Source organism: Ascaphus truei, chromosome 1, assembly GCF_040206685.1.
Source record: "Ascaphus truei isolate aAscTru1 chromosome 1, aAscTru1.hap1, whole genome shotgun sequence".
NCBI lineage: Eukaryota > Metazoa > Chordata > Amphibia > Anura > Ascaphidae > Ascaphus > Ascaphus truei.
Window position 1 is genome coordinate 90,630,639 of NC_134483.1, and position 16,713 is coordinate 90,647,351.

General features: G+C 41.1%; 1 protein-coding gene across 1 annotated transcript; it reads left to right on the top strand.

The window, feature by feature from the left end:
- Positions 1–233: 233 nt before the first annotated feature.
- Positions 234–14,509, top strand: ENC1 (ectodermal-neural cortex 1). The gene is made up of 3 exons (XM_075591673.1): positions 234–656; positions 6,089–7,880; positions 11,234–14,509. Exon 2 carries the CDS (start codon positions 6,100–6,102, stop codon positions 7,867–7,869), a length of 1,770 nt encoding a protein of 589 aa, XP_075447788.1. The 5' UTR covers positions 234–656; positions 6,089–6,099; the 3' UTR covers positions 7,870–7,880; positions 11,234–14,509.
- The last annotated feature ends 2,204 nt before the right edge of the window (positions 14,510–16,713 follow it).

A 16,713-nucleotide genomic window follows, 5' to 3' on the forward strand; every position in this document is an offset into this window, starting at 1 on the left:
AAAACCTAATAATTACTAGCGTTCTCCCTACATTCAATTGCAGGTGTGCTCATTTCCACTAATATCTCCTTTTTTCCCCCGTGGGTATTAATCCTGCTAATCATATCTTCCTTCCCCCTTCACAATGCAGCAACACTTTTTTTTTTAAATGTTTATTTTACATATTCCCTCCCCTATCATGAGCAAAACACACGTTGTAGTTGTTCATTTCAGGCGTGGAAGGGGGGGGGGGGGGTTGTGTACAGACACAGCCTGCCCTCCTCCCTTGGCTGCTCCTCCTCATGAGCCTTTAACACCTCTGTGTGAATGAAGCCAGGCAGCAGCAGTAGTCTGCCACAGGCGCACAGAGCAGGGCTCAGACACAGGCTCCTCACTCCGTGTGCCAGCGCCTCGCTCCTCCTCCTCCCACTGCCCATGTGTCCTCCAGGAAGCCCAGGATAAAGCACAGGGCTGAGCGCTTAGAGTGCAGCGGGGCTGCTGCCTGTGTGAATCTCTTGCAGAAAGAAGACGCAGAGAAAGCAGCGGACGCAGTCTCCTGGTTACACTGGAACAGCCCAGGCAATTGCGGCAGAAAGTTCCTTCATCTTTCCCAGGCTGCTATAGGAAAACTCCTTGTGAAACAGAACACACTGTCATGATACCCAGTGAGCTGAGCTGTAAGTGTTTCATTCTTTCTTTCATTCATTCTTTCATCTCCTCCACGACTTTGCATGATCTGTATATTAGTTGTTTTACGCAGCCTTGTTAATCTTGGATGAAAAAGTGATCTTGCCATTCATGATGTGATGCCAACGTAAGTCATCAGTAGATGTTGCATGTGAAGAAGGGACCACGTTGGCCAGCATGTGAAAGCTCCTAATAAGGGGGGAATTATGGGTGGTAATTAATGGAGCAGATGTTATAATGTTCCATAGACTTTCACTGGGACGGTGGCACTTGTATCAGGGTGAAAGTAGAACAATGATACATTCTAGAGTGAAGTATCAGGGAGTCTCTGCTAAATAGGATCATCGGTATGCAAGAGCCGTCCCGTCTGCAACATTGTATCTATAAAGTACTTTCACGTTAGCCTAATAGCACAGTCTAGTTACATCCAATATAATAATAGTGCTAACTCTTTGTGGCCGGTATTGTAATTGTTATTGTATCTGTGATGTTAATTCTGGTTGCTCTGTGTGTTTTCTGTGGGGAGGAGCGAGTTTGAATGAGAGCCCCTGTGTGTGCGCAGACTGCATGCTGTCTGTATCGCTTGTATTCCACTATGTTCCTCTTCTATCTACATAACCATGTACAGAGGGACTCTATTCAGCAAGGAGAGGGTCTGATTTCTGGTGTCTGCTTACTATCTATCCTATTAATATCATCATTCTTGTGTAGTGGTCGAAGTGATGTTAAAAAAAAGTAATGATACTGTATGTCATATGAGCCTGATTCTGTAAAATAAAAGGTCACAAAAATGTTTATCATGTATTTAACCATAGACTGATTTTGACAGAATCCCCCTTTTCTTTACTAAAAGAAAAGAAAAAGAAAGCGTAAACTTAAGCATGTAAATAATAAAAACGGTGTGCTGGTTTTGGTAACACCATGCTCAGTGTGTGTGTGTGTGTGTGTGTACACACACACACACACACACACACACACAATTTCAAGTTATGGTGGGTGAAAAAGGCGACAAGAAACCTCCACCTTATTGCATATAGCAAATAATAAGATAACTTGTGAGCACATTCACATGTCTTAGACAGGTCTGCAACCTTGCTTTTCACCATTATCACCTAACATACAGTGCTTCCACTGCAGCAAGGGATTCTGGGAAATGACACGCAAATGAGCACACAGTGCCACCTTTTGCCTAAAATCCATTTTTACATGGAACCCATTTACAGGGTTGCAGACCTGTCTAAGACATGTGAATGTGCTCAGAAGTGATCTTTTTATTTGATATATATATATATATATATATATATATATATATATATATATATAAAATATATCTGTGTGTGTTGTCCATGTATGCAGCACTATGTAGTATAAAGATGCAAACAATGTAATATACATTAAATGCTGATAACACTTGATAAAAAAAAACCAGCCATAAAAGTAGACTGGTAATTGCTCCTATGTGAGTAAACCGTATAAATGTTAGAATGGGAGCTGTGATTTTTATGGTGTTAATAAGGATAACCCTCCTCGGTGCTGGAGATGTCAGCAACAATTAACCCTTTAGTTACAATGCATTGGTGGCCCTTCTGCCAGGGAAAGAGTTAAGAATTCTAATGACTACTTGTTTTTATGGTCGTAATGCCATTGGGGGCTTGCAAAACGTTGCAGAAGAGGGTGATGGTTTTGCCATTCACCCAGATATCTTTTGCAGCTAATACACGTTTTGAGGTGAAGAGAACCATGTGGGTAAAAGCTTGGAGGCCAGCCATTTCAGAGACACGGGCTAAGACTTTTTAAAAAGCCTTATACACGTGTTGCATATTGTTAGGATAAACATATTCCACTAGAGATGACAGACTTGGCTCAAACTCTGCTCGCAATGAGCAGTGCCAGATCATGCTGTCCTCATGGACTATGCTGATTAAGTGGACAACAGGCAGTCTCAGCTAATAGCTTCAAAATGCTGTTACACATGTTGTCTTCCTTTATAACTGCATTTCACATCATGTTGCTTGGTTATATTGGTGCTGGGGCAAATTGTATTTGTGTGTGTGCTGCAATGCTTTTTTCTTATGGGCACATATTCTGTTCTGATGCTTTCCTTGGCCCATAATTACTAAGTGGTGCTATGCCGAAGACACCTTGCAAGTCACCTGAGCACTGAGGTGTCCTGTGGTAAATTTGGATCAGTATCTGAAAAAGGAACACGCACAACATTATGCATAATATTTCTTGGCTGGATACATTGTACCTCTTTTTACAGCGAATCAAGTTTCAACAACCATGCAGTTACTATAGCACTAGTACTGTGTTACACCTTTAAATCCCACACTGGCAGCAAAGTGCTTAAAGCCGTAACAGCACCAGTGATATTGATGAAAAATGAAAGATTGAGGATGCTTTCTTAAGCAATGTGTTAAAAATCTCACAATATGTAAGTGTGGAGAAGACTACTTATGATCCCACTACGTTACAACTCACTCACTTTTTTCATGTAAAAAGTAACAGTAGAACACCTTTTCATGCTAATAATTAAGTGTGTTGCTTCTGCTGTTTACTTGTCTGAAGTAGGTTTTTACATTAGTTCCACAGAATAAGGGTGGCTGATATTTTGATGTTTTCTGTTTGAAGCTTGTGGACCGCTTAAAAAAAAACCTGAACTATACCTGGACATGGTTATAACTTCAGACTCTTATTAATTCCCTTTATTTGCTACTGTACAAGTAAAACGGCTAATTTGGTCTTGTATAAGTAAATCAATTTTATTTACTGATGCCTACATTTCCTTTGTAATTTCCTGGTAGCGAAGAGATTAAAAATGAGCTGAATCTTAACAGAAATGTGCTTGAAATGGGGAAAAATATCTAATCTGGGTTTTTTTTTAACGGAATTTTATTTCTGAGTTTAATAAAATGTATGCAAATGAAATGCACGCTTAATTTTGCATGTTTTCTACAGATCCCCTGAAAGTCGTTTCACACCATTGTTACATCTGTACGTTGGTTATAATTGCGGTGTGTGGCATCAGTTGTCGGGATGTGACACTTTTAAGCTCATTAGACACACACTTGGAATTTTGTCAAAAATCTCCAAGCAGTGTTTTATGTTCACAAAATGTAACCCTCTGTCCCCTAAACCAGCGCTGGACACGAACAGGCTTTAAACAATGGGACAGTTCTCTCTGGACCTTATTCCCTAAAGATGTATACACTATTTGTGTTCTAAACACAGAAGTGCAGAGCTTGTGTAAAGTACTGTAAATCATTCTTGCTTTAGAAAGAAAGTGGGGCTGCGAGTTTGTAAATCAGAAAACTAGTGGTAATCTGTGTTTGTAAATAGAAAAATACGGGTACACTATACGCCCAGTAGCAATACACGCAGTGAGGGATTTACAAAACTGCCGCCCTTGGACACTTACCTGGTGCATTCCTACTTCAGCGTCAAATGATGCTGCAATGTCACACGGCGCGTCACGTTGCCACGGCAATGCAACCTCACACGGCGTCTCTTTGTCATAGTAACGTGACATCGCCATTTGATGCCGCGACATCACGTTTCCACGGCAATGCGACGCCATGTGACGTCACATTGCCAAGGCAACACTATGTGATCTCGCAGCGTTATTTGATGCTGAAGAAGGAGGAGGGCGGCACGGAGAAGGTAAGAACTTTACAGAGGCCCCACGCTCTCCCCTGGTAATCAGTGGGGTAGAGAGCGGGGCCTCTGTATATGGGGTGCGGGGGTGGAAGGGAAATTTGCCGTCCTGGCCTGGGCCTAATGGGAAATCCGCTACTGAACACGCGACCACTGCATATATATGTCTAGTTTAACTTAAAACTACACCCATCACCCTGTTTTACCTATGGAGCATCCAACTGTGGTTAGCTTAATTTGTAGTTTGATCTGCACCATTATTGTGGATTATAAAGCAGGAGCGAAGGTGAGCATAGCAAATATGTTGGTGCAGTACCTTTTTATAAGTCTGTCTTGGGGTTACCAATGATTAACCTCTTCACTGTAATAGGGTCCAGCAATGCATTGCAACAGGTTGCAAGTCCCCTTGCCAGTGCAAGTTGAGTTATATTTGCTATTGGGAGAATATGTTTTGGTTGAGTGTAGATGTACTAGGATGCTCACTGCTGTCTGTTTCTTTTTCAGTGAGCATGTTGTATGCGTGATATGTAATAATTCTGTGCAGTGCTGACCGCTGACAGATTTGTGCATGGTGTTTCCTCAAAACAATGTTAGATCTTGTTTTCCATGTTTGATATATTTTTCCTAATGTGCCACTGTATGGATATCTTCCAAGAGCAGCACACGCCTGCAATAAATTAATCAGATAGGTGTTCAGCATAGATCATTCTCTTATATCCCACAGAGCGATCAGATATCTTATTCTGTTATGATTATTGTATTTGCATTTTGACGTGTGTAAAGTGGATCAGCTAAAGTTGGAGATAGAGGTGTGAGAAATAAAATAGTTTGGCTTTTTTGTTGAGCTCTGATCCGTAATGTATCTCAGAAAGCCACAGAACTGGTTTTGCAAGGCGGTGTAGCTGTTGATCATTATGTTAATGTAGTTTAACAATGTCACATTCACTACATTAGTAAATACATGACAATAAAAATGAATAATAAAATAACTTTTTGGGAAAAAACTAAAAAAATACTTTATTTTGCATAGTGCCTTTCAATTCCAAAGTTCTTTGCAAGACATAGTAAGACAGTGACTGACCACTTAGCTCTCCTATACTGCCCATTTTCCTACTTATGTCATAGACATGTATGCAGCTACCCAGGGGTGCTCTCAGGACACCTTATTTCTGGCACTTTGTTCTGCGTTGCAGTCTCTAAAGAATGGATAAAGCAACACTAATATTAATCTCCTAATCCTATTCAGATAGCTGAGTCATGGAAAGATAAACTGATTTGTCCAAGATGACACACAGAAAGCAAGTGGCTGATACTGTAATTCAGGGGTGGCCAACCTTTTGTCCAGGCATGCCAATAGATTGGCCCAAATAGTTTTGGGCAGGCCACTGCCCTACTGCCACCCCCTCCTCTGACTCGCTCTCTCCCCCTCCTCTAATTCACTCCCACCCAACCTCCTCGCTCACTCTCCTCTACTCACTGACTCTACCACCCCCCTTCTCTCATTCAATTCCCCTCCTCGCCAATTCCCACAACTTCTGGCATTGGCCGGTTGCGCCAGCAGGGTGGCGTGAGAGGGCCCCACAACTGTGGAGCAGCTGATCCCTGGAGTATCATCACATGGCCACTCCAAACGGGCCACAGTTGGCCACCCCTGCTGTAACTGATGCCAGAAACTTGTGTATTGAAATGTAATAATCATAATGGGTTGTTTAATTACGTTATCTGTCTGGGGGAACAATTGTAAAACTTGTGTTTTGTCTAATTACAGGAGTGAAGAAAATGTCGGTTAGCATACATGAAAACCGCAAGTCCAGAGCTAGCACTGGCTCTATGAATATCTACTTGTTCCACAAATCTTCATACGCTGACAGTGTTCTTACTCACCTGAACCTTTTACGCCAGCAATGTCTCTTCACAGATGTCCTCCTCCTGGCAGGAAGCAGGTCTTTTCCTTGCCACCGGGCTGTCCTCGCTGCTTGCAGTCGCTACTTTGAGGCAATGTTTAGTGGTGGACTTAAAGAAAGCCAGGCCAACGAGGTGAACTTCCACAATGCTATTCATCCAGAGGTGCTGGAGCTCCTTCTAGATTATGCATATTCATCCAGGGTCATCATCAATGAAGAGAATGCAGAGTCTCTTCTAGAAGCTGGGGACATGTTAGAGTTCCAAGACATCAGAGATGCTTGTGCCGAGTTCTTGGAGAAGAACCTTTATCCAACCAACTGTCTAGGCATGCTCCAGCTCTCCGATGCTCATCAGTGCACTAAGCTGTATGAGTTATCTTGGAGGATGTGCCTTAACAACTTTCAAACCCTTTGCAAAAGTGAAGACTTTCTCCAGCTGCCTAAAGAAATGGTGGTACAGATCTTGTCCAATGAAGAGTTAGAAACAGAGGATGAGAGGATGGTGTATGAGTCTGCAATGAACTGGATTAACTACGATCTAAATAAGCGCCACTGTTACTTGCCTGAATTGCTGCAAACTGTACGATTAGCCCTCCTACCAGCCATATATCTCATGGAGAATGTAGCCATGGAGGAACTTATTATCAAGCAGAAAAAAAGCAAAGAGCTGGTAGAAGAAGCTATTAGATGCAAGTTAAAAATATTACAAAATGATGGCGTAGTCACAAGCTTGTGTGCCAGACCCCGTAAAACTGGCCATGCTCTGTTTCTCCTGGGCGGGCAGACTTTCATGTGTGATAAACTGTACCTTGTAGATCAAAAGGCGAAAGAGATCATACCCAAGGCAGATATCCCAAGTCCTCGCAAAGAGTTCAGCGCTTGTGCAATAGGCTGCAAAGTCTACATCACTGGCGGTAGGGGATCAGAAAATGGTGTATCGAAGGATGTATGGGTCTATGATACACTCCATGAGGAGTGGTCAAAGGCTGCTCCCATGCTTGTTGCACGGTTTGGTCATGGCTCCGCCGAGCTGAAGCACTGTTTGTATGTGGTAGGAGGACACACTGCAGCAACCGGCTGCCTTCCCGCCTCGCCCTCTGTGTCATTAAAACAAGTGGAACAGTATGACCCAGTAACCAACAAATGGACAATGGTTGCTCCACTGCGAGAAGGTGTGAGCAACGCGGCGGTGGTCAGTGCAAAGCTTAAATTATTTGCTTTCGGAGGTACCAGTGTTAGCCATGATAAGTTGCCCAAAGTTCAATGCTACGATCCTTCTGAAAACAGATGGACAGTACCAGCCATTTGCCCACAGCCATGGCGCTACACAGCCGCCGCTGTTCTGGGAACCCAGATATTTATCATGGGTGGAGACACAGAATTCTCAGCCTGTTCGGCTTATAAATTTAACAGCGAAACATATCAGTGGACTAAGGCAGGAGACGTGACTGCTAAACGAATGAGCTGTCACGCCGTAGCATCTGGTAATAAACTGTTTGTAGTTGGAGGCTATTTTGGGATTCAGAGATGCAAAACATTGGACTGCTATGACCCAACCCTCGATGTATGGAACAGCATAACTACAGTACCTTATTCCCTCATCCCCACAGCGTTTGTCAGCACATGGAAACATCTGCCTTCTTAAAACGCAGCACGGTAAGGAAAAAATGCAGACCTGTGGATAAGAATGGAATACTTAGTAATAAACGGTGTTAATATTACAAAGCGTAGGGCTATAGTTACGTGTCTTTTTTTTTTTCACTTTAAATCCTATCTTTTTGTTGAAGGCAATTTGTCAGCATAAAACAGTGTACACATTTAAGCCTTTTATTTAAAAATGTTTTTGTAAGTTTTTAAATGCTGCTCTAATAAAGGACAGCTTAAGAATCGGTTTCCATTAACATTTTTAGCAAAGATCATATTTCTTCCATGTTATTTTTTTGGGGTAATTAATCTGCAGCAAACTCCTTAAACTCTTAAGGAGTTAATTGTAATTGTTTAACATAACTACAAGTATAGGGTAATGTGGGAGGAGCAAGCAGGAGATAGATCTTCAGCTGCTGTAGTAAACACAATTAACCTCTGTTCAAAGGTGGAGGGGCTTATAATGCACTGACAGTAGTGTATTTACCTTCCTTCCCGAATGGAGTGGATTATTTGACCCCTAAATACATTCTTTAGCTTATGTTAAAATCACAGAAGTGCAATCCAGGGCTACAAAGTTATTGCAGACAGTACAGAAGCCATCTGCATATAGAATATTAATAATATGGATTTTTTTTATATATAGTGCTTACTGCACGCGCAGCACTCTGCAGTGCAGTTTGTAATTACAACCAGCATCTACAACAAAGATCTTCCAATCTAATTTTGGTACCTGAGGCACAGGGAGCTCAAGTGCCCACGAGCTGACCCAGGCACTGAGACAATGTTCTAAGCTAAAGGCTTCATTTAGGACATGTACAATCCTTCTGCATTTCTGTTGGACTCACAAACTCTGAAGCACAGGTGCCTCCATTCTGTTACTTTAGCAAACAACTTTTACCAAAGTATGCTGAGCGCTTAACTAGTCACACACATTTCCGATTCCTTGTAGATAGTGTAAATAAAACAAGAGGCCCAGAAACAACTTCCTCATTCCCTTGATATTGCTAACAGTTTTCTGGAGTGCTTAGCAAATTTCCTATAATCCTCTCCATGCTGACTTTTTTTTCTCTTTCAATTTATTACTCATTTTCCAGTGTTTGTCACGACCATTAGTAAGCAGTCTGGTATTCTAGTCTGTGACAAAACGTTCTTTTGAAGAAGCCGGACTGACATTATGTGAAACTAAACATTATTACATTTTCTTTTCCTTTTCTTGTTTATCCTGGGGGCAGAGGTGTGGCTCAGTGATAACAATGGTAGTTTGAGGCCCAGGAATGTTGACCTGTAATCCTAGTTATGTTACAGTCTTGATGTGTGAACTTGGGTGAGAGCACATCACCTTCATATTAATATGTACTGGCTAATCTCGTTTCAACCAGCTAGTAATGATAATCAGGCTTTTTTTTTTTACACAACAAATAAGGTATTGAACTTTTAGGAGTTACCTTTTGCAGCTTTATCTGAGTTGAGCTGTAAACATCTCACCATGACTAGTGGGTGCCTCAGAACCTTGCTAAGAAATGAAATGAGATCACCGTTCTGCTTTTAGCAGAGCCTGCAACACATTGCATAGTAATGCATGCTTCTCTGGCAGTATATATATGTAAATTAGAACTTGCTTGCTGACCCTTCAGATATTCATAGGTTTAAGGGCACACCGAGACCTATTTTTTTCCTGATACATCATGCTGCATATTGTGGAAGTATCATTCTTTATTTATAATGTGTGTATCCCAGAATGTGCAGTAGTCCTGACATTTATACAACACATCAGTTCCAAATGAGTTTAGAATGACATTGGTTGAGCCACCTCTGTACTGAAAGCCTTGTAGCACATTTCTGACCTAATACATGAAGCAACAAGACACACTGGATAAGCCAGTACATAGTATATACCATAACCATAACCATATAATTATGATGTCATGGTGGCTATAGGAACATGTGCAAAGTCTGCAAAAGTTGTGCTGTGCAGGATTGGTAACACACATAGAAATATAGAAAGAATTGCTTGTAACGGTAATGCCCTCAATAATGTAACTAAAAGCGGAATATACCGGTACAAGTGCTTCTAATTCACAATAGTGATAATTACAGAGTGCTTATACATAGAAATATATCACAAATGATTGGACTTGTCTTTGGACTGTGCAGTCTTCTTTCTTCCTTTAACTTGGTGGAACACTTCTATGGGACGTGTGCATTTCCCTGCCTGAGTCACTTAATGCTTCACATACAAAGGCTTTTCTGGAACATTAACCATTTTTTATGTGCAACGTTTGCCCCCATTGTTGTGCTGGGCAGCACATTACTGGTCCTCTGGGGCAACAAACCAGCAAAAAAGTTTTAGAGAAGAAGTTCTTATTAGTTGAGTAGACTGAAAAAGCTTAAATGTCGCACAAAGGAATGCTGGAAGAGGCAGGGATTCAGTCCTCAAGCTTGTCTATTCAAGTCCACAGCCATAATTACAACCCCTCCCCCCCTCCATTGATTATTACTTTAACGTGCTAGTAATTATTCAGCTAATTTAAAGCTGCAGTCCCACTTATTCTGCCTGGGGGAAGACACACTGCAGATTCCCTTTCATCTTGCTTTTCACCCAGGACACACACTTTATTACAATAGCCTTCAATAGATTTGTTTGGAAGAACTATTGACCTTAATATTTTTGAAGACTGCTACAAATAGCAGGCCTTTGGATACAAATTAGCAAAGACTGTACAGTCCATCCAATTTTCCATTGTGCTGTCAGAGTTAAGCCCTCAAGCCATGTATATCTAAACAACTGTGAAAACTGGTCGAGAACGTGTTGCCTTGCTGAGTGCTTTCACTTGATTGTGGCTACAATATAGGATCTTTAAAGGTACTGCACCTTTTTAGTAGCTGAATGTTTCTGCTGTGTAGTATGCAGACGAGTAGGGGAACATTTTGTGTTGTATTAATAGGGATTCCGTTTTGAACCGAACAACACAGAAAAAACACAATCGACTGGTTATCAAAACTGATTAACAACGGAAATTAGGCATAATTTCCTGTGAAATGCCACCTCTTGTGGCAGCCCGTACACAGGTAGGAAACAAAGGTATCTAAAAAAAAATAAAAAAAATGCACCAATACACCATATTCATATGTGTGGCAATTTTTTTTTTCATTGTTAACACAAAAATAATAAACACAAAAAGCTGGAATCCCCTGTCTAAACCAGATGGGACCCTGTAATGCAATTTTCTAACCTGAAAATAAAGTACCTTGATATTTTCTGTTTCTTACAGCTTAGCTTTATTTACATTAAAAATGACATCTGTCTTTATCATCTGGAGATTAATGTAACCATTGTATTTTCTTTTTTGTCCCCACTGTAGACACAGGACCTCAGCTGTGAGAATTCTAGGCCAGCTTTTAGATGAAGAAGATTGAAAGACATTTGTAGGCTTGAAGGATTTTGCCTGCGCCTTGTGCATTAACCCTTTTTGTAGCCAGGCGCTACGTTGTCGGCCCATCTGGCAGCGAAAAAGTTTGAAGTCTCCCTGGTCACAAGGGAATCAAAATATAACTCTTGTTCTACGTGCGCGAATGTACCCCGATGTCAGTATTAACCTCTTTGATGCCATTCATCGTTGCGTTGCAAGGCTCTCTGACATTGGCGGTGGTTACTTTGATTCCTGGAAGACTTCGACCAATATGGGAGCCGTAGCTCTGAATCCATGCGGACAGCGCTCACCGTGGAAATGCTTGTCACCTAAATCCACAAGAGCTTGAAATGTCAGCACCAGCTGCGGGGGAAGCGGCAGGGCCCCAAGCAGTGAAGATGTCACAATGCATCTAGAGTCAACAGCATATAGCTTGACACAAGGCTACACAAATGGGCGACGCCAGGAGCGTTAATGAAACTCAGTTTATTGAAGTCTGGCATAGATATTGAAAGTCACAATTTTTATTTAGCCCAGAAAAAAAAAACTGTGAACAAATATTGGATGTCTTATTCCCAGATGCCATGGCCATTTCATTTGCCTATTTATATATGACTCGGAGCCAGGAGTGGCCAACTCCAGTCCTGAAGGCTCACCAACAGGTCAGGTTTTCAGGATATCCCTGCTTCAGCACAGGTGGCTCAGTCAAAGACTGAACCACTGACTGGGCCCCCTGTGCTGAAGAAGGGATAACCTGACTTGTTGGTGGCTCTTGAGGATTGGCGCTGGCCACCCCTGGCTCAGACTGTCTCTTTCTTATTACATTCCCTAATGTGCGTATTTATTGTCCTGTGTTGTCTGCATGCTGGCACAATGCCTGTAGTTGTATCCACAGGTGAGAGCCCTGATTGAATGATTGTACGTTTTTAATGCTAGCGACAGTTGCCAGGAAAGAACACCAAAAAGACAGACTACAAGATACCAGATCAGTCCATTTGGCTATTTGTGTGCAGCATTTCATGCTTGTAATCTCTATTAAAAATGTACATGCTGATACCTAAATGATGCAATCCCCTTAAACAGTGCAAAATATTTTTCTTTTAAAAGTTGCATTTATTTTTTGTTGATCATGTATTTCACTATGAAATATATCATTCTATTTTGGCAAAATATGAATGTTATCATTATTGGCCACCATGGAAAAATGCCTAAAAACTGTCTTATAATTGTACAACATTGGAATAGCGTCCTTTCTCCACTTGAAGCATGATACCTTTATATGATCTATGTCATTGACTGGGGCAGTGGTTTCCAACCTTTTTTTGGTTAAGGAACCCTATGTAAAATTCTGGGGAATCTCAACCCTCTCTAATAGCGTCCGAGATCAGATGCATTGTAAATCCTTCTGTATTTGGCATGTGTAATACGGCAGGCATAGGCATATAGGGTTCCATGTTAAAATGGAAAAGAAGTAAAGAGTGACACACTGCACATTTGCATGTCATTACCCAGAATCCCTGGCTGCAGTGGAAGTACTACCCTGGTTGAAAAACACTGGCCTAGAGAAAGGCAAGGTGAGACCATTCACTGCAATGTGTATTTCACACATTGTTGAAGCTACTAATGTTTAATGCTGGGGTTCCCAAACTAATCCTTAATGTAGATGTAGTGTTAATATTTTGGTGGATCACCATACTTAACTCTGTTCATCTCTATATTTATAGGTAGAAAAAAATCTTTAGAAAATGTGAACTTAAATATAAAGATCAGCCTCCAGGGGTGGTAGAAAAGCCACAGACTGAAGGAGCGAGCTTGAGTGAATTTTGAAGTTTTTGGGGGGTCCACCACTAAGGTTTTCAGGGACCACAGTTTCATAGCGACTAGTTTAATGAGTTGGTCCCACAAGTGTCGCCAATTTTAGTTTTGTTTGCTGTTTGGAGTTCACGGCTTGTAATCTCCAAATACAAAGCTCATGTAAATATCTTGAATTATGGCACTAACGTAAAAAAAAGTGTAAGACAGGAAAGTGTAAATTGGCTCAATTTAAACCAACAGTATATTAGTAGAAGGGACTGTACCTTTAAAGCTGTGTCTACTATGAGAATCCACTTCCATCCTTCATAATTAAGACTCAAAAATAATCACAAGAGTGTTCCAGTGGTAGTGGCTGCTAAAAGCTCCTATCCCTGCAAAACACATGTAAAGAAACCCTCTCTGTGAGGAAGGCCTCTGGTGATGATTATTATTGTGGGGCTGACGACATGGTGGTCTCCACACAAATTCAGCACTGCCAACCTGGCAAAGTCTGGAAAAAGGGTGTGTAAAGTGTATATTTATGCCAAGTATCACTATATAAAGTACTGCATGTCTGTTTTAAGGGAAGTGTTTCTCATACAACATGAAATGCTGCTTTAGTGCTTGCCAAGTGTAGGAAGGGCCTGCAAGGCAGAGCTAGTCTTGCACTGCACGGGCTTAAGGTGGTAACATATCAAAACCATATAATGTTTTTGGGGCTCTACTTTGTGTGTTGGGAATGGGTGCATGAAGATACATCTTTATTAACCCCTTCTCTGCTGGAGTCTTCAGAAATGCCTTATTGCAAGCTTCTGCAGGGCTCTCGTTAAGATTGGCATGCGCCAGTGTTTCCTGTTCTGTGGGTGTATTTTTAACATTAAGGGAGTTATTTGGTCAAATGTAATGGTGCCCCGATCTGCACTATGGCAGTTAAAGGAACAGCCCCCCGCCCCCCTAAGTAGCAATGCTGCAGAGCGAGGTAAAAATATAACTGTAAGCAAACCAGTCTAAAGGTCACGATGAGCAAGGGGAGCGCGACCGCTTCTTCAAACGGAGCTGGTTGAATAACAAGCCCTGATCTTAAATTACACACGGGTAAAATAAGAAGCCACGGAGGTCACTTTCTCATGCCACCAGCTCTGCAGGTTATAATACCTTGTCCTACAAAGTGTTTGCACATAATGTTCCTGTCCAGTGTTAACCTGTCCTGCCTTGGGAGCTGTGACCTAAAAACACCCAGAGCATTTTTACAGCTCTTCTCTTTCATTGGTGTCGTCCTATAAATGACACATTAGTATTGGCAACATCCAAAGTTATTTATTTATTTATTTATTTTTTATTTACGTGTATGTAAATGGCGGAAGTTTTTTTTCCCCCCCCGTCTAGTTTCTTCTAAGTGGATTTGTGGTGAAATAAATAATAAACTTGCACTGTTTGGATTTTTCTCAAACTTGTGTCTGTGATATCTGAGACTTAATTGAGAGCTTATCTAATACAACACCGGCAAAGTGTTTGAGATCTTATTCTGCTCCGCACAATGCTCTGTATTCTCCCAGAACAAATCTGGTTCTCTAGTTCTCCGTTTCCAAGGTTGTGGATAGAAAAACATCAGCAGTAGCATCCTTTTCTTTATTTACGAAGATTGTATATCACCTCTACAAACTACCACCAAACCCTTACCCCTCCCCCAACCCACCCTCAGTGTTCTAGCCAGCATTATTTATTTTCCCTTTTTTTTTTTTTAATTACAAGACTAATTTGAGACGTTCCCAACAAGTGATCTTAAAGCAAAATCATTTTACCAGTGGCTCTTGCAAATGTAAATAGAGCATTCGCCTCCTGGGCGATGAAAAACGTCTTCAGCTTTCTGATGTCAAATGAATAATGAGAAAAAACAAAACAAAAGTTCTGTGTATTCAACTGTGTGGATCAAAAATTGTACCCAACCTCCCCTAATGTCATGTTTCAGTCTCAGCTCCAACATGATTTAGTTCTTCGTTCTTTTAATCACTTGAAGCTGGTGCAGCGGCTTCTCGGTACTTCATGTACTTGTGTAAGTAAACACTTGGGTGGTGACTAAAGGGTCACCAAGTCCCTAATAATGTGCACTCAATAGTCAACAACAAAGGAGGATACAACTGATAGGGTGCTGATATCCCCGTAATAGCTGTGTATATAGTGTACCCAGTTAATGTATAGAGAGCAATACGTAAGCTGGGCAATAGCACTCCATGTGCCATAAAAATGAAAATAATAAAATGTTGTTAATAAACAATATCGACGAAACGCTTGAATAAATATACAGTGCAGGAAAACTAAAATCCCCAAGGAAGAGACGGACGAGTTGTAAGTGTAGTAGGTACGCCTAAAGGCATAATAGAATAAACCTATATAGGTATAATACCTAAGCATAAGTGTTTGGTAAAGAGTAAGGGAGACTCACAGAACTAAAAACTGGGCACATCAGTGTATCAGACAGGATATCTGATATACCAGCATATATCTGCATACATTTGTTGGAGATTATTTCACAGTAAATGGCTACTGAAGTATATTAGTCCAGCATCAAGAGGTTTGATAACTGCCTCCATACGTGAACACCACCACTTTGGAGTTCACAGATGTTAGTAGGTGCTTGAAAAACCCTGTGTAAATACACATGTATAAGGGCTACCTGGATACAGCTGCGGGAATATAAATGTACATACATAGCATCACAACATCATGGTAAATGTCAGGACAATTAAGTAGCTATAAATATCTTAATATATGCCCATAAATTGTAGTAATACAGCCGTGTCTCCAAGTATTCTCAAACACCTGCTCGCCATCTCTTCGCGTGACGTCACTACACCACGACGCGCGTTTCACGTTATGAGGCACGCTTCTTCAGGGAGGAGGAGTCACCTATGGATGCTAACGATGCTAGATATACTCTGCCGCGTAAGTAGAGCTGGGATATTCAGCCAATCATATCTGGCTGAATGGACGTGGCGTGTTGCCAAGGATACCGTTCGTAAATGTATACGGCAATAAGGTAAATATGTATAAGAGTATAGCTGATAAAGTTGTGACTACATATAATCGAAGAGATACGGGGTACATAATTGTGATAATCACACATATAAATAATGTTTATCCCGTATGGTCTATGCAGCGATAGGATGGCATGAATACAGGACTCGGCATATAAGTGTGTATAAAGCCTCATAAGTCAGTTGATCGCATAACACCCTGATTACAGGACAAATGCAATACAGGATATGAAGGGTAGGTACTGCTATTATATTAGATTATACTGAAAACAGACCCTGAGTAGCTCCATGTACCATGCAGGATGAACAGGAAAAGTGGTATGGTAAGAACTCCTGCACTCGATGAACCAAAGCTGCAGATGGACCTGCTTATTCTCCCAACTCCAGAAGAGGCGCAAGAAAGATTGGTGGTGTTAAATTAAACATATTAGAAGCCAATATAGCTACTGATGGTTGGTATGCTGTAGGTACCAATGGAACAGATAATGTATAATAGTATTTGTCTATATGTGAAGAGGATATATAGAATGTAGAAATGTACTGACCTGGTTGATCAGCCCAAAGGGCTCAAAACTAATCCCCTAAAGTAATGAATTTAAATAA

What these genes read in the sequence shown, in the direction of transcription:
- ENC1 (XM_075591673.1), top strand. Translation starts at nt 6,100, where the DNA reads ATGTCGGTTAGCATACATGAAAACCGCAAGTCCAGAGCTAGCACTGGC.